The sequence below is a fragment of the Ascaphus truei genome, chromosome 5 (assembly GCF_040206685.1).
Source record: "Ascaphus truei isolate aAscTru1 chromosome 5, aAscTru1.hap1, whole genome shotgun sequence".
Lineage (NCBI taxonomy): Eukaryota > Metazoa > Chordata > Amphibia > Anura > Ascaphidae > Ascaphus > Ascaphus truei.
Window position 1 is genome coordinate 295,040,021 of NC_134487.1, and position 27,351 is coordinate 295,067,371.

Below are 27,351 nucleotides of genomic sequence, written 5' to 3' on the forward strand. Positions count from 1 at the left end.
AGCAGAAAGAAAATGTGCCAATGTCATTGGCCTCCACATCTTATTAGAACACATAGGGATCTACGTACCAAGAAAGTGGTCTGCGCTGACGCATCTGCGTGAAATAATCATTTCTTTTTTTTTCATTAAGTGTATTAATACGGCATTAGAATTTGCGGCTCGCCGCGCTGGTATTCTACACTCACCTTTCAGGCGACAGGAAAAAAAAATAAATCAACGCAGAAAACTGTAAAGAAAAGTAACGCAAGACGCACATTTATTAATACATAGGGCGGAGTTATATTGGCGCAGCCTTAACCTCTCCCACTTGATCCATAAATCTCTCATCTCATCGCAGATAAACCCAAAAATGGTGCAACTAAGATTACTACAGAGGCAGCTGGACGCAGGTATTTGTCAGCATGATTTGCGTTTAAATAAACACTTTGCGATTGTATTTGTGCTTTGATACGATTGATGAATAACCCCAATAGTGTCAATAGTGAAAGTGCTCCAGATCTAAATGAGCAGCTTAGTCTAAGGACAAATATGACGCAGGAATTTTTGCACTGACCTGGGATTATGAATGTGCATAAATCAGCTATAAAATGCAATCAATTATCTAATGCTAATGAGTAATGTACGGTGCTCGTGCCTGTGAAGGATCATTGAATGACTGCCCTAGAGGTCTAATTTTCAGGTACCTGGGTCAACCAGAGTCCAGGTAAATGTCCCTTGTCGTGAGTCATTTCACAGTCCGTATACAGCAGTAAGTAATCAAGGTTCAGAAATACCAGCCTACGTATTGGTACCCATTGTGCCCTTCATCAGGATGGGGTCATTACGGCACTACAGTGTGCAAATCCTTTTGTTTAATGTGTGTGTGTGTGTGCGCGCGCGCGTGTGTGTTACTAGTATTAAATATGGGGCAATTCGCAGTGGTTTGCCTGTTATGTGAGCTTCATTACATTTGCTACAGGAGGGGACATGTCATTTATTGGACACGGGTAACGGAGCAACCGCATAGTATTATATGTGATCAGGAAGTTAGTGTTAATAATAATAATTAGAATTAATTTCTGCCCCTTTGCACTGGGACTGGGTAAGGAATCGATTTGTCGAGATTGTCTGGCCAGGACTCGGTCTTCCCTCTGCCGAAAAACAGTGAGACATAGCTCTGGTAAATCCCCAGGGCCTCTCTCTCCCTCCTTCTGGCCATCCCCAGTCATGACCTGTGATTTATGCCCATTAGTATGGCTACCTTGAGTCCCAGATTTCTGCAACCAGTCCTGTTTGTCACAGCGTCTTTGCTTCAGTCTTCAGAATCCGGTGTCTACTGGGGAATAGATCCGTCGAGAAGGGGAACAGTTTCCAGAAATCTCCTGTACCAGAGAATGAGGCGCCTCCTGAGAGGGAGCCACTAGGTTTGAAAAGAAAGGCCAGTCCTGGCCCAGCAAAACGGGGCAGAGAGCGACTCCTACATCGAGCCTGGCCTCCCGACCTTTTACCTGTAGCAGGATTTTGGCCGTCGGATACAATTTTACATCGCCGTGTATACACTCTATGCTCCATGGGGAGTCAAAGGAAAGAACATCAGGTGGTAACAGTTCCTGGAAGATCAGTTTCCCCGAGCCTGAATCTACATGGGCATGGATGGTTTTAAATCCAATCTGGACTGGAAGTAGCCAGGGCTTGCAACATTCTCTGGGGAAGGCCGAGGCGACTGTCCTGCCGAAGGAACAATCCATCTGGTCCAGTCTCCCTCTTTGGGCATCCGCCAGCGTCGGTGGATTCGGATCCGTTGGGCCCAGGACACTTTCCTGATCCTCAGCCCTGAGGAAGTTTTCAACGAGCTGGACAGCCAAACGTAGGGTTTTAGCAGCATGGCGTTTTACCCAAGAGCGTGCGGGAGGGGTTATCACTTGCAGGAATTGTTCCAAAACAAAATTGATCGAGAATCGCCTGCTTAGTGAGGTGCTCGGGTTGTATCCAGTGAGTACATAAGTCTAGAAAGCGCTGAGCTAGGACCCGGGGTCTCATCTTAGAGGTGTACTTCAGATGCCCAAACTGCTGTTGGTAGCTCTCTGGGGTCAGGCCTAAGCGATCCAATATAGTGGCTTTTACTTGTTTATAGTCCATAGCCTGATCTGCTGGTTGGCCCTTATATGATACCTGGGCTTCTTCTACACTACCGACACGCTTTATTGCGCATCGGCCAGATCCGCAAGCCGGGAGATTTCCCGGCTTGCTAGTGGCCGCCCCTCGGGGTGCCGCGCGTCATAGACGCGCGGTCACGCGTCTTCGGGAGCCTGCGCCCCCTGCCCTGGTGTCCCGCGATGTGGGGGACGGCGGCAGGGGGTTCCGGGGGACCCGGCAGACCCGGCAGCGGTAGAGAGAGCGCCCCGATCGGAGGGCGCTCTTCCGCTGCTTCGGCGCGCGTCCGTCACCCTCGGGCGCGCGCCAGGCTACTGCTGCGGCCAAGAACGGGCAAATGCTCGAATAAACTTGGCCGCAGCAGTATGAGGAGCGGGGCTAAAGCAGTTGCCCAGTGATCAACAGACCAACCCTAGGCCTCGGCAACCCTTTGAAACGTTAATAGAAAAGCCACTGGGTCCTCGGGCCGGACTAATTTTCCTCAGGAGATCCGGGGGGTTATTTGGAAGGTCTGGTTCGGCAGCAGAAGGGGATCAAACCAGTAGTTTGGTAATTTCCCGGTTTTGCCTGGCCTGGTTTTCCTCCTGTGCAGCCAGCTGCTGGCATAGGAGCTGTGCTTGCTGCTGCAGTAGTAATTGGTTTTCCTTGGCCTGCTCCTAAATGAACAGCTGCTGCCGTTTGACCTGTTCGCACCGAAATTCTTAAAAAAAAAAAATGTTCCATTTTTATGTGGCCTTTATTTTTAGGGGCCTCTCAGCATCCCACTTCTGACACCATATGTTGCAGGGTACATGTAACCACACGTGGGTTTCTGAAAGGGCTTATTTATTTCGCCAGCAAAAGCATGGAACAAAAATAACAGCGCTTTTCTTCAGCTTATATAAAGTAACGCAATATAAGTCCTGAGCGGGGACAAAAATGTGACAGAAAAACAGACCTTAATCAAACTGCTCTCCCTCCAGAGTTTCAGTGTATCTCCATGGTTCAGACAGCCCGGCATGTGTGAGCAGCCTGGGTTTTAAAAGACCCTTAACGAGGCAGCTGGGACCTACCCATTAACAAGACCTTCCCAGCTGAATGTTAACCCGGTCACTGCTGCACTGCAGACCTAAACATAGGTCTGCCAGGCATAGGGCTGGTAACTTTATTCACCCTGTTACAGACTCCTCTTCTACAATGTTACTTTTATGTCTGAAGCACTTATTCCCATGATCTGTTATTTGTATTATTTGTTATTTATATGATTGCCATGTGTATTACTGCTGTGAAGCGCTATGTACATTAATGGCGCTATATAAATGAAGACATACTGTACATACATACACCCAATTAGCATGGCGTATACTGTATATATTGCTTTTCTTTTAGGAGGACAAAATAAGCACTTCACAGGGGTTAAAAACACCAGTCCCACCAACACTTTCCCCAAATATACAACTACCTAGATTTGTATTCATTATGATCACACGCATCTTATCCAGGTTATTATTATGCTATTTAATCAAATCGTTACAAATAATATATTGATGATGGCAGTAAAAATCATAGCGTAGCAGATAAGTATTTATAATAATTTAATACAATCATAATAATTTCCGCCTATGACCCGTACGTATAATAAATGACGAAATACACACAGCAGCTCTCCTTCCAGCTGATCAACTCACTGTTTCCCAACAGCCTCCTAACCCAGGGTTTCCCTCTTTCTGGTGGGGCCCAGAAGACTTACAAGGGGGGCTCAGAGCGACAGGAAGGAAGTACCACCCTGGGAGATACAGAAAGTGGTAAAAAAAAGAGGGCACTCAGTGACGTTATACAAAGAGACGGGGAGAGAATGGCAGATCTCCTGCATCAATAACCCAATTATTTCTATTCTACTATGTGGAATCTTTATTCTACTAGATGGGATTTTTTTTTTGGGGGGGGGGGGACCAAACATTGGTCATTGTGTCTCTCCTAATACAGAAGGGGGCTCCCAAAGGCAACAGTTGCTTTTTGGGGGCCCAGGAACCACTGCCCGTATCAATCCAGTACTTGCTTTCATTTTTAAATAGGTTTCTGGTTTTCCAATTTAAAAAAAACAAAAAAAAAAACACAACAACAACGAACGATCTAGTGGAATAGCCATTAACTGTTTCACTGCCACAGAGGCTCTGCAATGTGTTGCAAGCTTCTTTGGCAGCAAAAGGGTTAACATGGTAGAGTCACATGATTTAGTGATAGTATTGCAGCTCCATTATACCTTCATAAATGCTTTGGCTTCCTTCCCACCTGGGGGGGCGGCCAATAATGCTGCAGTAATGTTTTGTGAAGTGTCACCAGTCTCTGTGGTTAGGGCAGGAACCCCCAGGACAAATAAGAGAAAGGGGGGGGGGAGGGGGTATGACTTTAGGACAAAGGTCCCCTTAAGGTAGCCGGGCAGGTGGAGAAAGGATGAAGTTGAGAGAACAGTTGAGCAGGGTATGGCGTGGCTGAATGTTTCTGTCACAGTTGTGATGGTGGCTGGGCTTTGTGGAAATGCATCTTGTCTGGATACATCCTTGGTGGCTTGTATTGTGGGGAAGGCCGTGGTAGGCTTTGACTTGGGCCCGTGGCCGTGGGCCAGTTTGTGTACTTTTATTTGGCCTAGGCGGCACGGCTTGTGAGTTGGAAGGTGGTGGTTGGTGGTGTCTCAATGTATCACTGACCCCAGTGGTGATTTTGTTTTAATAAAATCCATTTCCATTTAAATAATAGTTTATTCTACTGTATAGTGTTATTTGGGGCGTTTTCACTAAGAATGGGACAAAATTGAGGCTGCTTACATCAATCACTGGGTATTGGGATTTCTCCATACTAAACCGGATTGTATGGTGTACCTTCCCAGTGCCATTACCCATGGTCTGTTCCTAATATCTTCCTTTGTAACTCGCTTCATCCCTCTGTAGTTCTGGACGACCACTTCGGCCGCGTCCATAGTGACTCAGACGTCGCGCGCGCCAAGTGCAAACCACGTGAAGCTAATGCGCATGTGCACAGAGCGCGCGTGCACGAGAGCGCCGGGGTGTCCCGGTACTTCGCGAGAAATGTTAGAATTTGCCACGCGACGGCCGGGTCACTTGCGCGGTTCAGCCAATGAGGGCGAACCGCTCAGGTGACGTCATGGGCACGCCACCTCCCCGGCACGCCTTTGTAATCCAACAGGCCACGGATTTCTTTACTACAGGCGCACATGAAGTCATGAGCTCCTTCGCGTGCGCCTGTACTATATCCGAGGTGTACAGGTTTAACCGGCACTTGGGGGCTTTAGATACCATCAACGTTTACTTGAAATCAGCTATGCGCAAAGTGGGGGGCGCGGGATATTTTTGGGTGGTGCGCGGGCGGTTGCAGAGGCCCCGGAGTTCAGACGCGTTGGTGTGACGCGTCGCCATGTCAACGCAGCGTCAAATGACGTCGCAGTGTCACGCGGAGTGATGTCACACATCCGTCTCCATGGCAACGGGGTCACGTCATTTGACACCGCCAAACCAGGTAGGGGGATGCAAGGGCAAGGGGGAGCAGGCAGGGGGGCGCAGCTCCAAAAGTTTGCGCTCCTCTGCTCTAAATAGTATTACATTGCTCAGGTTTCACGCTTGTCCCCCCCCCCCCCCCTCTCCCCTCCTTCCCCGAGAGAGTCCAGTTCAAGAAAGTAAAAATGTCAGGTTTATCAAGCTCAGTTTTTGACTCAAAAAGAGGGGGGGGGGGATGGGGTGGAGATATGTCAGCGAAGCATTAAGTAGAATATCCACAATTTATTGTTGGGTATTCAAATTGACTCATTTTCATTTTGAGCACGTGTGCTGTGATTTGCAAGGTGTTGCTGCCATTGGAGGTGCAAAGCACAGCACATGTGCTCACAAAAACAGTATTTTGTTTTGCATATAAATGAACATTATAAATGAATACTAGTGATAAACAAATAGCACAAAGATACTCAAGCAGGGATCAATTCATATTCCTAACACTATACACCACTTCAATTTTATTAAAGGATAATAAAACGAAATGCCTCAGGCAGCAACGTCCCTGTACTAAATACTCACAATGTGTTTTGTGGCTTTTCAATACTCTGGTGAGAGGGGCGTTCTGCATAAAATCTCTGGCTTTATTATGATTGATTAAAAATTATGCTTTAGATCGATCTATCGTTATATATGTAGTGCTATAGAGCGAGTCAGTAACTGTTTGTATTTATGAATCAGTAGTTCTCTATCAGCAAACCTAACGCACACGCACACGCACGCGCACGCGCACACACACACACACACACACACACACACACACACACACACACACACACACACACTTTTTTTCTCTCCCTATTTCCTGATTTGTATGTTGCTTTCCCAGCAGCCAAACATACACAGCACTGTATATTCAGTCTGTCACCCATGTGTCCTCTCTGTAAGTATCACACTCACCCCATGCATTAGTAATAATAGTATTATTACAGGACACATTCACAGGTGACACTGCTTACCTGACTTAGGTTGAGATCTCCAGTCTGGGTAAGATGTTTTTCTTTCTGTTCAATGAAAACTGCAACTGTTGGGTGTGGAGCAGGCGGAACAGACCTTGGGGGGAACTTCCTTAAAACTAATCCAGGTGAGAGTGAAACCCTCCCACTGACAAATCACTCCCCTTCCATCCCTGAAACTGGATGCCGAGGACAGTGGAAGGATGAGCTGCCCTGTGCATAGAAAGGGTTCAAATGAAGAATTTATTCTACAAACCCGCCAACATCGCGTGTGGGTATAAAATAGGTATCACTGGTGTTCTACTCGTGCTGGACGGAGGTAATGCCAAGCAATCCCTATGGAAGTCCCACGACCTACAGTATGCATCTTACCCCACGCACATAGCATTCTGTGGAATACAGTGGCGGCCGCCTTTAGCCTCCTGCGGCCGTTTCAGCGCGAAATGTAAAACCGCGGGCAGATGCAGTGTTTGATGCGGCATGTTCCGGCATTTAAAGCCGCGGCCGCGTGCATTGTACAGTATTAGCGCTGTGCTTATTCAATTGTAGGTACACAAGCAAGCTATTTACACAAGGTATTTAATTGTAGGTTTAATTAGAGGTACACAAGCAAGCTACTGTAACATTATGGGCGGAGTGCATGCAACTTTATGGGCGGCGTGCTGTATACAAACTTTCACTGTACTATTGGCGCTGTCTCGGCATGAATGCGGCATGAACGCGGTGAAGTGCGTGGCATTCGAAAAAAAATACCCAAACAAACCGGAGATGTTGGAGAATAAAAGGGGCCGTGACAGTAGGCACAGGTAATCTTACAGGAGCCTAAGGCTGTGATTATAATGGCGGCGTGCATATGCGCGACGCCAAAACAAAGTAATGTTGTCTGTTGAGCACGACAGACAGGTGTCTAAGCGCGCAGATTTTAAACAGATCTCGGAAATGGATTTTTCCGGGTGACGGACACATCACGTGAGCGGTTCAGCCAATGAGGGCGAACCGCTCATGTGACGTTATGGCCACGCCTGCGCCACGCCTACCTGTCACCTCCAGCGCGTGACGTCGCGCACGCGCGTTCATGCATTATATACGAGGCCTAACATGTGTAGGGTACCTGCTAAATAGGTGCAGCTGGAGGGTACGTGCAGTGTACAAAACAAGAGTGGGGAGCCATGTATGTCCTTGTCGCCATGTAATAACGTGACAAGTGAGGGAGGAGTATCTTTATTTATGTAGGGTCATCCATGTACACAGCGCTTTACAGCAGTAACTCAAGTGACATAATAGGAGTAACCGCTTCATACATAAAAGTAGACGTTAGGAAAAAGATTCCCTGCCCCGAAGAGCTTACAGTCTAAGTATGATTTCTTTTTGGGGGGATCAGCAGATAGTTGATAAGTTATGAGCTTTCCAACCTCACCGGGTTCTTCACCAGGTTTGGCAGAAGCCAAGAAATATAAGGTTTAACCCTTTGGGGGCCCTATGGATGTAGCTACTACATCATGGGTTGTAGCACTATAGGGGCTCCATGATGTAGATACGTCCTTTAGGCCCTGCTCATTTTGTCAGGTGAGATCTCCCAGTGTAACTGAAGGGGAGGCATCCGCACCGCCCATTCCATCATCAGAGACGGAGTGATCGCGCGTCGCCGAAGCGGTCACGAGTGGCGGAAGGGGCACGCAAACAGGTGGATTTCCCACACGGCTGGCTGGGCTGTAGCCTACAGCGGCAATTTGTGTGTGTGTTGAGAGGGGGGTCTTACCTTCTCCGGAGTGGACCCCCCTCCCACAGCATCGCGTTGTCATGGCGACCCAGCGTCAAATGACACCGCAACCTCACACGATGACGCGTCGCCATGACAACACGGTGTCACATGCTGCCGTGAATTCGAGGGCCCCCGCTGCCAGCGCGAGCCTATGGGCGGCAAAAGGATAAACCCGCCACTACACGCAAAGGGAAATGCACCGTGTTGTAGTGAGAGATGGTATTTAGTTACAATGATATGGAGAGGATGTTATGGGATATTATGGGTGCATGCTGGCAGACATTGAAGACATTAAACCAGTGAGACTCCACAATGGGTGACATTGGGGAGACTTTGCGTCTCATATACCATGCATTATACTGTAAGGTTTTTGAGGCGAGCATTTACTTACCCTGTACGAGTTCACTATAAATAAATCAGCTGCTGTAAACTCCAGCAGATAATGATCAGATAAGCAGAGAAATGCGAACTTTTTCGCGCACGTTCACGGAGCAGGCCCAATGTGCTCGTTCATTTTGACGACATTCGGAGTGCGTCGCAAATTCAAGCGCAAACGCAATGAACGATCTGCAAATGTTGCTGATAAAAAAAAAATAAACCTTAATATTTTCTCCCAACAACCATTGTGAAGCAGATTGGCAGAGTTTTGCATATCTGTATCAATAACCCATCCGTCTGTGTGTGATTCGCGAACCATTCATAGGGACAGTGGCGGATTTCCCATTAGGCCCTGTAACAGGGACTTGCCCCTGTTTAAATAAATCAGCCTCAGAGCTCTGAGAACCCAGCAGAGAGATAGTTAATTGCAGCCACTCGATTAACTAGTCTCCACCTGGACTAATGAGAGCTCTGTAAAAAGCCTCATGTGAGACACAGGAGAGATTTTCGTTAGCTCACATTTGGGCTGACAGAAGAAGAGCAGAGAAGCCTGCACACGGACACTGTCTTGAGCACAAAGGCTGTGCTGAGATCCAGACATTAGAGACCTATATTCTCTGGACACAGAGGACCCAGGAACCTGCCAGAGACTGACATGGAGGGCCGTCTGCTTATGGTACTTCCTGAGACTTTGGGGTGATAGGCTGGTAATGGGAATATCCCTCCAGTCCTGCAGAAGGGGTCTGGGGAAGTAAATTAGCCCTTAAAAAGGGATAGGGGTTTGTTATTTTGTTGGTTTTGCCTGGATAAAGGAACGGGCTGAATAAAGCCAAGATATAATTGCACCCAAATCGGTCTCCATTATTTGTACCTGTGCACACATCTCTTACAAGCCCAATCAGACCGGGCCTAAGGCGGCAACATTTTGGGGCGACAGAATTTGGAGACGGCATGTGTGATCGGCGCTTGCCGGTCACTCGTGCGCATGTGCAATTGACTGGCAAGCGCCGATCGTGTCTGCACGGCCGGCAACGTGGCGACATCAGGTAAGTGACTAAGGGCGCAATTTTTTTTCAATCTGCCGCGGCATAGGTGTCATACAATTTTATTAGAACGCTTTTTTTTACTGGTAGCACGATCTGCCCATGAATGAACTTTTTATGACAGGTTGTTAGTGGGAGGTGCAGTAAGTTTCTGACTGTGTATATGGATAGTCTTGTGCAATACAGGGTTGCTGCTGCTCCTCTTGGCGATCATTTATATGTAGCAGGGTACCCTCCCTTCCCTCCTCCCTTTCAGTGATCCCGTCGCCTGGGAGGGTTTAGTGAACTGTGTCAGTCATGTTGTGGTTGGTGCAGCCACATACATAGAAACTGTGTGTAAGGCAGTGGCCATCTTGAGGTTGGCGCTGCAGGAAGAGGAGGTCCTGTTCAGGATTTCCTCCGTGGACTGGAGGCGGCGTGCTCAGTCCTGATGGAGCCGGCGAAGGGAGAGGTAGTGCCCAGGGAGTTAGTCAAGCCCCCTGGACTAGGCCAAACCCGTTACCCCGTAGGTCCTAGCTAGTTCCCCTACACCGTAGTGGATTGTTGTAGGGCTGGCCAATAGAAAGGGACCTGCCCCTTAGTGTGCGGACAATTCAGTGGAGCAGACGGAACCACAGCTGAGGATTCCCCAGGCATGGTAGAACGGCTGCATGGTGCTACCGGACGTAAGGCGAGACGGGGATTGTGTCGGAGGCCATGCATCGTGGGATCACGGATGCGGCCTGTCTGAATATACCCTGGTGTACCGAGTACCCAGGAAGGTACCCATGTGCAACAACACCACACGGGGAGGTTAGTTCTGCCCTCACATATATTTCTGTGAGGGACTGTTCTGATGGACATTGGGTTTTAGGTGCCCCGGGCACCCTCAGTACTTTGGGGGACGGTTACTGGGATTTTGTGTGCATACTGTATTGCTGAGACTATGGGACCATAGTAAATAGGTTGAATATACGTGGTGTGGATTGTGGTTATTGGAAGCATAACATATAGGTATACCGGTTCCCGTGAGGGGCTATCCCGCCTACGCAGGGATCCTCACGGGTGGAGGCGCTGCACCAGCCACCCCAGGCTCCCCAAGCACGGAGACTTAGGCCTCTTGTAAACCTAACAGGTTAGCACTATAACACCCATATCTGCCAAATCTCCCTGAGGATTTATATTTATATCTGTGTTTTAACCCATCCCTTGCGAAGGGGGCTCTGCAACATACTGATCACTTTCCCCGTGGTTGGGGGGGGGGGTGGGTTACCTCCCTCTGCGCTGCTACTTTGCCACAATAAATGTTTGTTAACCACATCAATACCTAGAGACCGATGTTATATCTATGGCGCTGGGTATACAACATAAAAGAAATAAAAGTTTTATACAACCAGTGGGGTGATGGACTCCGCTGGAACTCTTCCAATGATGACAGTGGGTCATGCAAAAAGAATAAAAACAGACATAATGTGATACAGTTACTCACAATACATAATACACCACTAGACTAACACAAAACACTAAAAGACAAACATGTGCTGAGACACAAGACTGAAGTAAAAAATCACATTTAATTAAATAGCATTAAAAGTAAAGGTATCGTCTGCACAGCAGCCTCAGGTGTACAATGCCCGCTTACCAGACATGCATAGGGTACAAGCAGTGGATAAATCGGAGAGTATCCCCTCTCATTGGAGTTGCACCACGTGTGCTGGCGTCTGGCTGGGGCTCCGTGAGAATCCCCTGCCGTCTGTTCCACCACGGACCTCCACTGCCCACGTGCACCGGCTGGTGTATGCTTGGAAAAGCCGCCGTGTGGATTGCCTGGATGCGCGTCAGTGCTCTCTGCCGGATGCTCAGATGTTTCACCGGATCAGTGTGCCATCCACCGCAACCGGAGACTGCAGCAGCCGGGTGGTCTGGGGATGAGTCCGGGTGATGCAGCAGGTAACGAGGCAGGTAACGGAGCAACAGCTGTGCAGATGAAACCACCCTACGCGTTTCGGAAGACTGCGCTTCCTTCCTCAGGGGTAGAAAAAGTCGTTTTTACTATTTAATTAAATGTGATTTTTTACTTCAGTCTTGTGTCTCAGCACATGTTTGTCTTTTAGTGTTTTGTGTTAGTCTAGTGGTGTATTATGTATTGTGAGTAACTGTATCACACTATGTCTGTTTTTATTCTTTTTGCATGACCCACTGTCATCATTGGAAGAGTTCCAGCGGAGTCCATCACCCCACTGGTTGTATAAAACTTTTATTTATTTTATGTTGTATACCCAGCGCCATAGATATAACATCGGTTTCTAGTCTCTGGTCCGACCTGGGGGGTCGGAGTTATATCACAGGCTGCGGGTTTCACCTTTCTGGATTAGCGCTACCATTTCTTTGTCTAGAACCACATCAATACCGTTTAAGTAGCAGCCATGTGGGGTCCTTGAGAAATGTGGATTTGCTGCAGGTTGTGATACATTTGCACACACGAGGATTCTGAAATATAGTATAATATCGGTTTCGTCTTTAGGCCCATTCCCTGCTTGACACTAGATGGAGAATCCTAGGTTTGGAAAGCTCTGTCCATGGCCATTTCACGCTGATCCACTAAAAGGCATCACAACCTACAATGAATCAACACCATAAATTGAGAGCTGATGGCTGTTTTACATCCTCTATTTCCTGTCTTAGGCCTGGGACATAGTACAGTAGGCCGTGCTGAGCCGCGCTGAGCAGATGCACTTACCCCCTGCATCTGTCATCAGCGCGGCTTTAGCAGCCGCTTCCGCATGCGTGCGGAGGCTCAGGTATTTTGAAGAGACAGGCAAACTTTAAATTTGCCGCTCAGGAGAGTGGAGGAGCGGTCACGTGACCGCTCACATCCAATGGGAGCGAGGGACTAGTCCCGCCTCCCACCACGCCTCCGTTCCGCCTCCGCCCCCAAAGCGCGCTCACTGCCTCACCTGCCAGGACACAAAAAAGCTCCAGTTTGAGCAGGCGAGGCAGAGCAGGAGCGCGGATCAGCGCGGCCCGCGCACCATGCCCGAGGCTATCTGTATCTTGATTCATGTTACAACACCAGGGCCCCCAACAGTGCGTACGGGGCTCAGGACAAAGTGATGACCTGTGCCCGGGGTTGTTGGGCGAGGGGGGTGGGGGGGGTGTGCAGGAGCTTCATGCTCAGGCTGAGGACACCATGGGAACTTTTAACCCCTGTCCTACCAGAGGTGCCCGCAATGCATTGGAAAGTGGTTGAACGGATCGACTATTGCTCCTTATTCACCAAGAACAAAGGTAAAACAAATTCAACGTCATTCAAAGGAAGCATGGCATGCCTGTGTGTGGGTGCTATGCCTGGGAAGACACTTCTGAGTGTTACCTCTCCGGTTAGATATTCATTTGACTTTGAGTTCTGCCTTTGTCACCTTATTTTTCGTCCATCAAATTGGACAGAATCCCATGAAAACAAACAATCCTTTTACCTGCCCAGCAGCACGAAATCCCAGAGGAGAGAGGACATGTCTTTCAGCAGGTGGCGGCTATAAACAGCAATTAACTAAGACCCCTTGTATACAGCCGGTGGAGGGGTTGTGCCAAAATATACGAGTGAGCTCATTAGAAAGTTTGTCCACTACCTAAATCTACTCATTACTGACTGGGACACTTGTTTTTTTATTGAGTAAAAAGTTTTGTTCCCAGCGCACGACTCCGGGAAAATGTGCGTTCTACTCCCTGACTCATCAGTTGCTTTTCTATTTTTTATTCTTACAACCACCGTTGCTCGAACCTGGGGACTACACATTTGATGATTATTCTAAGCCCATTAAAATAGTTCAAAGGAGGAGGTTCAAGCGCACATACCGTTTAAATAACAAAACAGTGAACACTAGTGAGATAATAATGAAATCTATCACATACGGAAGTATTGCAGCTCCAGAAAATGGACTCAATCAGAAGTCCAAACAGGTCACTGAAGCAGGGGATCAAGAGCGCAAATACTCCCAAAATTATGTGAAAAACAAGAAAAAGAACATATGGTGCAATATTGTATAACAAATCGATTAATACGGTGACACTTCGATGGTATCTCACTCACAATTGTGACGGTGAATATGGGCGGTGCCGTTGTTCAGAGTCACCAACCCACAGAAGATTTCTTCTGAATATTGCAGCACTGGGGCCTTACAGGTGAGGGTCAAGATCTTAAAACGAGCCCTTTGCTCCACCGGGAGTCGGTGCTGATCTCGTATTACCGGCGAGATGTGGTCTCGCCTCGCCTTGCCGGCTATAAGACGGGCTGTGGCGTTTTGCACCAACTGCAGGGCTTTGATATTGTTTTTGGAGACCCATCAGCAGAGAATTTGCCAAATCCAGTCTGGAGAGGACAAGGCCGGTGCTACTACTATCTGTAGATTGGTCTTCCAGAGAAACACTTTCATTTGTGTCAGTTGATGGATTTAGAAGTAGCAGTTTTTCACAATAGCTGCAATATGAGGCTGATCAATGATGTTTTTGTCAATAATAGCTCTGAGGCTTCTCACCTTCTCTTTCCTTGGGATGGCGGAGTTATTGATTTTTGGATCTCAACCCAACATCCGATTTAAGTCTGATTAGCAAAAGTGTAATCGATTGTGTCGAAAGTCGCACTCAGGTCGAGAAGGATCAGAGTGCGGCACCCCCTTTGTCTTCAGTGTTGAGCAGGAAGTCAGTGATGCCGATCAGGGGTGTCTCAGTGCTGTAAATTTTTTTCTAAATCCAGATGAAATCGTGTTAGGTGGTCCACTAATTGTTTTAAGGGCTAGTATTCCAATGATTTTAGCTAAAAATGTAATATTAGAAACTGGTCCATAGTTATCCGTGTTCCACAGAATGCATCTGATCTCAGACGCGCTATTAGAGAGGGTTGGGGTTCCTTACAATGCATCTGATCTCAGACACGCTATTAGAGAAGGTTGGGGTTCCTTACAATGCATCTGATCTCAGACGCGCTATTAGAGAGGTTTGGGGTTCTTTACAATGCATCTGATCTCAGACGCGCTATTAGAGAGGGTTGGTGTTCTTTACAATGCATCTGATCTCAGACACGCTATTAGAGAGGGTTGGGGTTCCTTACAATGCATCTGATCTCAGACGCGCTATTAGAGAGGGTTGGGGTTCTTTACAATGCATTTGATCTCAGACACGCTATTAGAGAGGGTTGGGGTTCCTTACAATGCATCTGATCTCAGATGCGCTATTAGAGAGGGTTGGTGTTCTTTACAATGCATCTGATCTCAGACGCGCTATTAGAGAGGGTTGGGGTACTACAGAATTTCACAATATAATTATAGGGTTCCTTAACAAAAAACAAAACAAAAAAAGGTTAAACAAACATTGGCCTACGAACTGCTTTACTGGATAGATCTGAGTTGGCTGATAACTTATAAGAGCCCACACTAAGATATGGCAGGTTGACAGAAGAAATCTGGGGGGGGAATCGTTTTGGCTCATTGAATAGGTCTGGGTGACCGGCTGCACCAGTGTTGTTGTGTGATTGTGAGTCTTCTTGGGAATTGTAGCCAAAAACCTGAACAGATTAGAAGCATCCCATCACACATCCCCTCTGCTGCTGAAATCTTACCTGTAATGGGAAGCAATGCTTTGTGGACTCCTCTGAAAGCCAAGGGTGTTCCACGTGTTGAGTGGACGGTTACCTGGGCTAATGTGCAAAATGTGGCAATGGAAGATATTATACTCAAGACCCAATAACTTTATTCTTCCCATATTTGTAATGTAATACTTCAAAAGTGGTTAAATGTTACACTGTAGCAAAGTAGGGAGGGAGTAGCGGGTATGATACCTTTTATTGGACCAACAAGTAGTTGATATGTCACAAGCTTTCAAACCCCTCAGGGTCCTTCATCCCTCCTTTGTTACTACATGGAAGAAAGGACCAACACCTACTCTTCTTTGCTTAAATGTTATATATAATTCATAATATTACAGTATAATATAGAAAATGGTTAGTTTATATCTCACAGCAATCGTATATTTTTTTTCTTCATAGGATAATTGGGCCGGGTTCCCGTACATTCAAAATACCTTTTAAAGAGCGTTCCACGGAGTCGCCGTACGTCCTTAAAGGGTTCCACAGTTCTTAGAAGGTTGAAAACGATCATTAAAACAAATGTATGTTTATAACAAATAACCACGATGCCGTATTCCTTTCTCCGGGGCCTCCGGCGCGGTTAGCCTTAAATAAAAATAAAACCCTGACGTTTTTATGCCCTGGCCTGGTGAAGCAGAGAGCTGTTTATTAGATGTCAAGGATGTGAAACTGGTGACAAGGCTGCAATGCATACAAAGCATTTCATAGTGGGGAATAAAAAAAAAGACTGAACACAGACCATTATATTCTGTTACAGTAACACTCCCGGAACGCTCATAACAAAACACATTTATTGCACTGTAAATTAAGGCAGCATTCCACGCTACTCGTTCCTTTAATATTACCTGAACCGTGACACCCCCTGGTTACCCCACTCTGGCACGGAGTAAAATAAATGGCTGCCAGACACCAAACGGCAGCGGGGTCAGGGATGGGTTACCGTGGCTACTCTTTATTGGTGACTCGTTGTCATGTTTATTTGCGTCAAATCCAGCACACACACAAAAAACAACAAACATCAAGGCAGCCCGTCGGAAGAATTCCACCCCCCTCCCCCCTATGGTTCAGGCAGCCACGGATTTTCAGATTTGCCGCACCATGGCACTTAGCTCTGTCTGCCGCCTCCTTGCTGCCGCTCTGCTTCTCCTTTGGAATCCCAGCGTCAAATGGCGCCGCTGACGTCACCACCGTGACGTCGCACGGCATCGCGTTGCCATGGAAACCCGACGTCACGACGTCACGTGGGTCATGTCGTGTGGCATTATTTGACATTGGGATTCCAAAGGAGAAGCAGAGCGGCAGCAATGAGGCCGCAGACAGAGCTAAGTACCGTCCCATTAGGTCCGATAGGCTGGAGAGCGCGGCAAAAGCACATGGGGGCGGAGAAATATTTCGCCCCCAAATTTGGCTGGCCCGGGCCTGACGGGCGCAAAGGGAAATCTGACCTTGGGTTCAGGTGAGATTAACCACTTCAATAAAAAGGTGCATTTACTCTCAAACATCTTTTTAACAAATCGGCGAAATAGTTCTTTTTCCTGCCGCAGGGGGTTTGCGATATATTGCCAGCAATAAAACGCAGGGCCCATTGTCATAGAAGGGTTAAAATAAACATGCTACGTAGCTCTAATACAATAACTATATTCTGCATTTTCCGCACTAGCCATGGGTTGTTCCTGTTATGGCTTAAATTCCTACAAATATAGCAGAGGTAACGTAATATTCATCGCGAGATATACCGCGTCTCCATTAAAAACGAAAGTAACTACTCTCTAAAGCTGCAGACCAAGCAATATCCTACGTGTGTGATTTTTAATAAATCGGTTCTGTACTATGAGAAAATACTTGTAGCATTTCAAATATATATTAAAAAATAACTATTTTTAATGTATTCTAATGTGACAAGCATTTTTGTTTCTATAGCAACCATTTACAGCGTCACATCCTCTTCTGAAACAGGCTCTGGCACATCCCTTTTGCCCTTTCTCTAGCAGTGAACCAATTGTATCTATTGACTGCCTGGTCACATGATCTTCCCAACAGAACTTTGCATCTTGGGTACTCTTCTGCTGCACTGACAGCCATTTAGTGAACCCCTGAGCAGAATCTTCTCCAATCGATCATAGGAGAGCGGATCGATCGGCAACTTAGCTAATTACTTAACACTGTGTATTGATGCACATATAGAATGGCAGCTTGGACTGTGGTATTTCCGCATTATTTCTGGCGTTCACCAGTGTTAGCGGGGGTGATAACGCCTGCTACATTTGTATGTTAACGGTAGCGTAGAGATTATTGTGGAGAATGTACTTCCGAGCTGGCTGCAGCACTCCTACATAAAAGGCCTCCAAGGAGGGGAGAAGCGGCCACAAATAAGGTCGAAACGGGTCTCTAATCAACAAGTGAGCTGTCTTCCCAGAGCTGGAGATGTTATCACCAACTTTATTTAGATGTTTTCTCCCAATGGGTCTTAAAGCAGCAGTCCAAGCTGCCGTTTAAAAAAAAATGTATCAATACAATCCACACAGTGATACAGTAAGTAATTAGCTAAGCTGTCGATCGATCTGTTCTCCTGTGATCTATCGGTGAAGATTCCGCTCGGGGTTCACTAAATGGCCGTCAGTGCAGCAGAAGAGGACCAAAAATGCAAAGTTCTGTGGGGAAGATCATGTGACCAGGCAGTAACTAGATACAATGGGTGCACTGCTAGAGAGAGGGCAGGGCTCAAAAAGGGGTGTGCCAGGGCCTGTTTCAGAAAAGGAAGGGGGATGTGACTTTGTAAATGGTTGCTATATAAACAAAAAATGCTTGTTACATCATAATACATTAAAAATGTCATTCAGAGTTGTTTAAAAAAAATGCTACAAGTATTTTCTCATAGTACGGAACTGATATATTAAAAAACACACATGTACAGTAGGATATTGCTTAGTCTGCAGCTTTGAAGGTGCAATACCACAGTTGGCCAGTTGAATTTCTTAGGGACCTCTGGCCATACAAGGACTTGCTGATCACACAGTGACATCACACAAAAGGGAGCAGCCGGAGGAAACCAAACCCCTCCCAAGTCTGAAATAAAGAAATAATTCTTATAGGTGCTAGGTACAAAAAGATATCAGCCCCCCTAAAACAGGGGCGGCCAACTCCAGTCCTCAAGGGCCACCGACAGTTCAGGATATCCCTGCTTCAGCACAGGTGGCTCAGTCGAAGACTGCCCTAAGACATGTCATTAGAATGAGTTCTCTTTTTTCATAGCATAGATACAGTCCCTGCCCCGTAGAGCTTACAATCTGTTTGGTGCCTGAAGCACAGGAAGATAAAGTGACTTTCAGAGTCAGTGTCTTTACTCACTGAGCCGCTCCTTCAGCCATCATACATTTCAATGGAGCTGAATGCTTCTCCAACACGGGGAAGAAAGCTTCACAGCATATTCAGTGAGTGCAAACACGCTGAGCCTGGAACTCTGGTTAAGAATTTACGACCATACTTCCTTATACCGCGATTTTGCCACGCTGGCGAGAGTAAATGCACCCCTAGAAAACGAGAAAAACGGACGGAACCGCTCCGAAATTGTATCTGCGCTCAGCTCTGACATCACAGCACGGCTGCCATATTTCTGTCTCTGTTTCAGTTGGAAATGCTCCAATAACCCCTTCCGCACTGGAAGAGTCTGTAACACAAACAAGGAAATCCATCGTAAAGCGTGGACAATGTATAAAAGAGAATGAAAATGCTGAAGAGAAGGGTTATACAAGGCTCTGTCTGCTGACATCCAGGGCATATCCAGAGGGCTTAGAGCAACCCCTCCCAAAATCAATGAAGATGCCTTCGGAATCGGAATCTATCGACTCTAAAATTTGATCGACTATCGTCTCTGGGCTGGAGGAAGGGGCGGGAAGGAAGGCCGAGTCCCTGGGCAGCTCGTCTCTCGAACTCGGGCTGAGGAGCAGTCCTTGCTGGGATTCCTGTATGTCAAGTACCCCGGCAAACTGTCCGCTGCCCACGCTGGACCTCTCCAGCTCTCCCGGAGGCTGGGTTTTGGTGGCCGACATGGACAGTTTGGAGCTGGTATCCAGGATGGTGGTGAGATTGGAGTAACCTTGGATCTCCAGGAGTGAGGTCATTTCGGACACCGAATGCCTTCGAATTCCAGTACCATTGGCCGCCAGGTTCTCTATTTCATATTCTGCCACTGGGGTCAGCAAGGGGTTGTTATAACTCTTGGACCGCACCACTGGGTTCTTCGTGATGATCTCCCCAGACTTTGGACAACGTCGGAACATCCTTTTTTCTGTTGGAACACAAAGCACATGATCACAAACCTAGAATGAATATTTTATTTTTCGCTGGCTTGACGGTAACCTCTGAAGTTTTAGCCGAGAGTAGTAACCCCTTGACGGCTTGCAACACAGGAGGGTTAATTAAAGCAGCAGTTCAAGCTGCCGTTTAAAAAAACAATTCCCATTTAATATGTTTATCAATACAATCTGCACACTGACAAGTGATTAAGTTGCCGATCGATCCATTCTCCTGTGATTAATAGGCGAAGATTCGGCTCGGGGTTCACTAAATGGCAGCAGAAGAGGACCCAAGATGCAAAGTTCTGTGGGGAACATCATGTGACCATGCAGTCAATAGATACAATTGGTGCACTGCTAGAGAGGGGGCAGAACTCAAAAAATTGACTTTGTAAATGGTTGATATAAGAACAAAAAATGCTTTTTTTTAAAAATACTATAAGTATTTTCTCATAGTATAGAATGGATTAATTTAAAAAAAAAAAACACAAGTAGGATATTGCTTGAACTGCAGCTTTCAGCTTTTGCCGTCAACTTAAATAACGCACAATTTGAAAAGCACATTCTAACACTGTTTACATTTGTACTTCATCAATTAAGTTATTTACTGATAGATCAGTGGATACTATATACATATATATGTAATGTTTCTAGTGTTGTATGTAAAAGTGTACGTACACTCGATTAATGATATTTTACAAAAACTTTAAGAAAAGCTGTATAGAGCACGGCTGGGAAACTTCAGTCCTCAAGGGCCATCAAACAGGTCAGGTTTTCAGGATATCCCTGCTTCAGCCCAGGTGGCTCACTGAGCAACTGATTGAGCCACCTGTGCTGAAGCATGGACTGATTGAGCCACCTGTGCTGAAGCAGGGATATCCTGATACCTGACCTCTTAGTGGCCCTTGAGGACTGGAATTGGGCACCCCTGCTACAGAGAGACCATGCCGAAACGATGACTAACTCATTGGCCCAGGCCTGACTTTCTTTGGAGTGAATGCTGAACGGTTTAATGCTGTCAATGTGCCAGCTTTAAAAAGATATCGTCTATGAAACCATTCACAAATATTTCTTCATTTGCAGAGAATTTCATTTAAAAGACTGCTCAGTCATCAATCATACTGTCCGTATATATATTTTTCAGTTACGCCTACAAGCCACTGGATGTCAGCATATCCAAGTTAAAAGACTTGTCTGCAAACATTGTTACAAATCCCTGTGTGGTTAAGGGATTTCTTTGTTTGGTACCAAACATCGGCATGCCAAAAAATAAAGGGGGTGTTGCCCCAAACTTCCCACTGCAGTACGTAATATGGGTAAGTATATTTGGTCTGAGTAAGCCTCATGACTCACTGTATACACTCTGTCTAGTTTTAGACATGGCAAAAGTAAATAGTATTCGTTTTGATTCATTCATGTGGTATGACACATACTTACTGCACCACTATTTCCTTATTTATACCAGGGGTCAAAGTGTTATAGTCCTCGGCTACAGGGATTACTGCGGCCTTTTTCCCTTCTGTTTTTTTACATTTACACCAACTTTCTTTTTGAAGAGAAAATATATATCTTTGGCTCCCTTTTTTTTGCTTCATAGAATAAATACAATATAACCCTTGTTATAATAAAGTGCAAAGTGCATCACACCAGTGTTTAGCCAAATGTAAACTTTCTTTTAGATCAGGCATATGACTGCTACTTTTTAAAGCCCCCGTTTATACCACTGTCTTATTTATATGTAGGGTTGCCAGGTGGCGTCTCCAAAAATACTGGAAACAATGGTGAAAGTTACGACATGCTCGAGACACACACACCTCTCACTTTTCTCCACTCCATGGTGTTTCCTCCTCTCCTTGGCCCCAGGCTCCTGACACCTCCTCCAGATTGGCTACATTATCCAGCAGCAGCCAATCAGGGTGGAGGAAACTGCCCATCCACCTAACAGCCCTGGTCGGGGAAATCCCACGGCCCCACAAGTCAGTGAGATCACTAAGTCCAGAGAGGTAATACCGGTTATACACATACATGTCCAGTATTAAAGTCCAGAGAGGTAATACCGGTTATACACATACATGTCCAGTATTAAAGTCCAGAGAGGTAATACCGGTTATACACATACATGTCCAGTATTAAAGTCCAGAGAGGTAATACCGGTTATACACATACATGTCCAGTATTAAAGTCCAGAGAGGTAATACCGGTTATACACATACATGTCCAGTATTACCTCTCATTCTTTACTGGACAACGTGTCCAAATACCGGACAGTCCGGTTCAATACTAGACACCTGGCAACCCTATTTATATACTACAAGAAGACAAGCAAAAGAGAGCGGCAGAGGATTGTGTGATGTTGTCATGTGAAATGGAAGTGTTGAAATGTAAATTAAACCGATCTGCGGAGATCATTTCCCAATGAACCCCCCTAGAAAGAGTTTTATTTGTGTATGGAAGGGGCCTTTTTGACATGGACAGTGTTCTCCTCCATCAGTATCAAGCAACAATAATCACATATTTGTAAGAATAGATCTATTGTTGCTCCCATGTTACAAATCTTGCATGAATGCTGGTAAAGGTGCAGTCCCTCCGAGAACGAAAGTGAACTAAAGGCGGGGGCGTGTTCATCATTAAATGGGGCTGATTGGCTCTAAAGCTTTTGTTTCACATGGAAAAGTTAAAAGTGGAACAAATTATTTAAAAATACTTATTCTTGTATTAATTAAAAAAAAAACAAATAGTGTCAGCTACATTTAGCCTAATAAACACGCCCCTGTGCTCAGAGTACTTTCGTACTAGGAGAACTTGCCTCTTTAAGGACACAGATAAGCTGCACTTTAAAATGACCAATCCCTCCCAGGACCAAAGTGTACGAATGGCAGTGACATGTTTCAGGGGTCACATCTGGGTGATTCATGCCTTTCTAACCAAATATGACACTTAGCATTGAGAACACAGAAGGTTAATATGTAAACACGGTGAGCAGAGACTTGGGTTTGATACGCCCCGGCTGCTCCCTTCTGTCTGATGTTGCCGTGTGTTCAACAAGAGCTTGCACGGCAGCCCCCCCACCCCCTATCTCTACTGGTTCTCTGATAAGGACAGGGCGGGATACAGGGAAAGAAAACTCTTGACTGATAAACACTCCCCCCATTCAGAGCCCCCCAAGAAATTGTAATTTCCCCCACAAACGTGTATTGGAAAGCCAATTAAACTGCTATGGTCTTAACAAAAGTATATTTTGATTGGCTACACGGGATTGCACCTTTAAGTGAGTGGATTGGTATTAACTAGGCTGCCCCACGTTGGTCAGGTTTAATAGTTCAATAAACATCCTTGCCCTCCCCTGTATACCTGCAACATCTTCAATAAAGGTAAGTGGTGAACAAAATGCCATTTCTCTGTCCAGAACCCCCAACTTTCACTTATTTGGGTCTTTTAAAACTGGGGGGCGCAAGATTTTTTTTTGGGGGGGGGAGGGGGGTGCGGCGGTTACAGAAGCCCCACGCTCTTCCCCAAGGCATTTAAATTAAATGCCGGGGGACCGTGCGAGGCCTCTGTAACTCACTTACCTGGATTCAGCCGGCTTCAGGTGACCCGTCGCCATGGCAACGCGGCGTCGTGTCATGTGACGTCACATGATCCCGTGGCAGGGGGGCGCAACACCAAACGTTTGCTTTAGAGGTTGACGTCTCTCGATATACTACCAACTTATAGAACAATACCCAAGACATAACATATAGAACTCATACCTAATATGCAGGATGCGTGTGTGAAGGGTCCTTCATTAGAATATAGTCCATAAGTGCCAAGGTAAGGGGAGACCACCTTCTGTATGAGAGCCTCCAGTTTCAGATACTCCTCTGACACACCCTTTGATTCGTGTACCCCCTGGAGGAAACAAGATGGGATGATATTTTTAAATAAAAAGTTACTCACTACTTGATTTTAAGATGCACATTTTCTTCATGTGGATGTGTTGTTTTGCGACGTATAGGTAAGGTAAAAATTTAAAAAGGTAATGGAAACAGGCTGTAGAAGTTAAAGCAGCAGTCCAAGCTACCCAGTGTTCCCCCTCCCCCCCTCATTTAATATGTGTATCCATACAATCCACTCAATGATAAGTAATTAGCTAAGTTGTAGATCGATCTGCGAAGATTTGGCTCGGGGGTTCACTAAATGTAAGTCAATGCAGCAGAAGAGGACCAAAGATGCAAAGTTCTGTGGGGAAGATCATGTGACCAGGCAGTCACTAGATACAATTGTTACACTGCTAGAGAGAGGACAGGGCTCAAAAAGGAGTGTGCCAGAGCCTGTTTCAGAAGAGGAAGGGGATGTGACTTTGTAAATGATTGCTATAGATACAAAAAATGCTTGTTACATTATAATACATTCAAAATGTCAGAGTTGTTTAAAAAAATAAAGTACAAGTATTTTCTCGCAGTACAGAACTGATTTATTTAAAAAAAACAAAAAAAACACGTAGGATATTTCTGGGTCTGCAGCTTAAGGCTGCGGTCCCAGTCAGCACTGTAGCACGCGCGTCCGGCGGGAGGGGGGGGGGGCGATGCGTGCACAGTGCTTCACTGCGATCTGAGTTCTGCGGGGAGAGGGAGAGATTGCGACGGGAGGGGCGCGTGGCGAGGTTTTTGCGGGGGCGTTGGCCATGACCTCACGCGGCTGGTTTGCCCTCATTGGCTGAACCACCGGCGGGGGCATGGCCACACCTCCGTCGCAAGTTGTAAGCTCAATTTGCATGTCTTTTTAAAAAAATGGTCGTACAGCGCGGCTGCCAAATGCGCGCGAAGGTGCGTACTAGGCCCCGCCCCATTGCGGGGCGTTACTTGTACACAGCGCACACCGAGCCGTGCGCTATAGAACACACTGGGGCCGCAGCCTTAAGAGACTATAACTGGGTGCTGCATGAGAACTAGAGATTATAACAATTTGACACGGCCTCTGTGTAAATGAATAAAACATGGTGTAGCTCAGTGGTCATTTACCTGTTGCCCTTATTCCCATTGTTTGTAATGTACATTATTTACCTCCTTTGTAATATTGTAAAGCGCTGAGTACATGGGTAGCACTATATACATATAATTATGCATACAAAGAGCACTCTGCTCGTGACATCGGACGAGTCACTTTATTTTAGGCACCAGAATGACAGTGTAAGTGACAGCTCTTTGCTGCAGGGACTCATGGCTGCAAAATTATACACATGTAGTAGCCTTTATTCTATTGCGCAGTGGACCCGCCCCTTTTCCACGCATGGCGAATGCTTTGAAAATGGCGTCCGCTGGCGCGCTGTGCGTAGCCCACTGCAACGCAAAAATGTGTGCTAAATCTGTATGCACAGCGCTGCATACATGGTCAGGGCTACATAACGAAATATATTCTTATTAAAAGCACAGGCTGACAATAACTTTATTTCATATAGCGCTTTTCTCCCAATGGGACGCGGCCTGTCACAATTAAAGTATAGCGTGCGTTACGCAGCACACAGGATTGTTACCCACGCAGTCCCTGCCCACATGAGCTTACAATCTATGGTTTTGCTGCCTGGGGCACAGGGAGATAAAGTGACTTGCCCAAGGTCACAGGAGTCATGGTTTACAGTCAGTGTCTTTACTCCCTGAGCCGCTCCTTCTCCCTTATAGCGCAGACCCTGCCACAAATTCCAATGCAGCAAACAGATTTAGTGCCTCACATGGTTTGGCGTGAGTGCTCTGCAGTGTGTAGCAGATGTACAGTGCACATGCATCTGTAGAGCACGTACAGGTCCTCACATTGATGCCACCGTACTGATCAGTTACTAGAAGCTTTGTTTGATGCATCCGATTTATGTTGGCGTCAGACCTATTTTTCTTACTGCAGCCTTATTATTTTACAGCCGCTTGTGTATATTTCTTGGCTTTCCATACATTTCTTATCAGTGAAGCTATAGAATTGACCCTGTGAAATTAAAATGCTTCCATTACAATAATAATAATTAAAAAAAAAAACCCACATTTTATTTATATTAAGGGGGTTTTATTTGATAGAACCGCTGCAGTCTTTCATTGCAATGGGGTTCTTTAACCCCTTAAGTCCTGGGGCCCTCCAGCGATGAAGAGGTTAATTCTAGTAACGTGTGTCAAGTGTATTTTGCTGCTGCGTTTTGACCTGGTTTCCTTTGATGGTAAAAGACATTGTTACATCCTTCCGGACCCAAGATGCTCACGTGTTTCCCCCCGAGTAATGTTAACCCCCGGAATGCCGCGGACGCCAGCAACGCATTGGTACGGCACGGAAGGGGTTAAATAAAGCAACGAAAAACAGATTAAAAAAAAAAAAGCAGTTAACCCTTTCACTCAGGTACTGCTGCTTTTAGGTGAGAATAGAGATGAGATCCGTAGAGATGGGAGATTTTTTTTTTTTTGGATCCGCAGCGGATTGGCCGGTCCCTTCGGTCCTCGGATTTCAGTGGATCAAATGTCAGAAAGGGGCGATTTCGCATTTTGCGGATTTTTAAATTATTACCAATACGCTCCGCAATCCGTCCACCGCTTGTATCCAATGGCGGATTTTGATGAATCCGCCCAAATCCGTTTGCGGATTTCACACTTTGAAAAAGGATGTTGGGGGGGGGGGGGGGGGGACATCAGCGAAAACCCAGGAAACGGATTTCGGCGGATTCGTCCATCTCTAGAGATACGTTCTAAGACTCATTTTAAAGAGCAAGTCCATTTTCACCGGATCATTACTTTGTTACGGCTGCATTCTTTGTTTGCACTTTCTATATGCGCTCCCAATCTGTATACTAGGGGTGGCCAACTCCAGTCTTAAATGGCCACCAACAGGCCAGGTAATAGGGGTATCCCTGCTTCAGCACAGGTGGCTCAATCAGTGGCTCAGTCACCTGTGCTGAAGCAGGGACATCCCTAACACCTGGCCTATTGGTTGCCCTTGAGGACTGGAGCTGGCGTTTATACCCTGTATCGGTATCATTTTAAAGGGAAAATCTCATATCTCCATGGCTAGCTCACATATTTCTGTAGTTTACGCAGAGAGCTGTGAATTTTTCAGACACAATAACTCACATTATATTTCTTGGCTCCTGAAACAAAAGCCCCTATTAGAATATGTGGTCAAAGCCGTTAGCGACGCCAGAATTTCTATTCCCCGTGCGTTACGCTGATTTTCACTATATTGGAAAAGGAGAAGACAGGCACTTGCCTACATTTTACAAAAGCTACAGTGACACCGTGCACGGAACCGATCTCTCCCACTTTAAAGACAGGTGCAGTTTGACTTCTTCCCTTTACAATCTATCTTTACTTCCTCTCCTCCCTGAGACAACGCATTTTTACAAGCAGCCACTGGACCAGTGATAGTAAAGCAGCAATTTTACACACACCCTTTTTTCTTATGTGTATACAGTATGTAAAGCGTGTGGCAATGTATAATTCTACATTCTTACCTAAGCTGGTAATCGTTTGGTGCTCATGTTATAAATCTGTCCAAATCCTGATTGTGTAAGTAACAGATCGGTTTGTGATACTTTGTTGTCAAAGGGCAGAACTCAAAAGGATATGTGTGAGACCCTGTTTCAAGAGCAAGTGGATATGACTTTCCAAATGGTG

At 46.2% G+C, this 27,351-nt stretch overlaps 2 protein-coding genes across 5 annotated transcripts in view; both read right to left on the reverse strand.

Annotated features, from left to right (window-relative positions):
• The window catches only part of ARHGAP8 (Rho GTPase activating protein 8), a 78,422-nt gene extending 71,652 nt beyond the window's left edge, over nucleotides 1–6,770 (reverse strand). The window contains exon 1 of the mRNA XM_075602765.1: nucleotides 6,635–6,770. The gene's annotated coding sequence lies outside the window, so the exon portion shown is untranslated. The remainder of the gene's footprint in view (nucleotides 1–6,634) is intronic.
• A 10,744-nt stretch (nucleotides 6,771–17,514) lies between these two features.
• The window catches only part of PRR5 (proline rich 5), an 86,352-nt gene continuing 76,515 nt past the window's right edge, over nucleotides 17,515–27,351 (reverse strand). For all 4 annotated transcript variants that reach the window (XM_075602762.1, XM_075602761.1, XM_075602763.1 and 1 more), the window contains 2 exons: nucleotides 23,479–23,617; nucleotides 17,515–19,722 (listed from right to left, as the gene is read on the reverse strand). In XM_075602762.1, coding sequence (XP_075458877.1) covers nucleotides 19,178–19,722; nucleotides 23,479–23,617 — 684 coding nt within the window. In that variant the 3' untranslated portion in view covers nucleotides 17,515–19,177. The remainder of the gene's footprint in view (nucleotides 19,723–23,478; nucleotides 23,618–27,351) is intronic.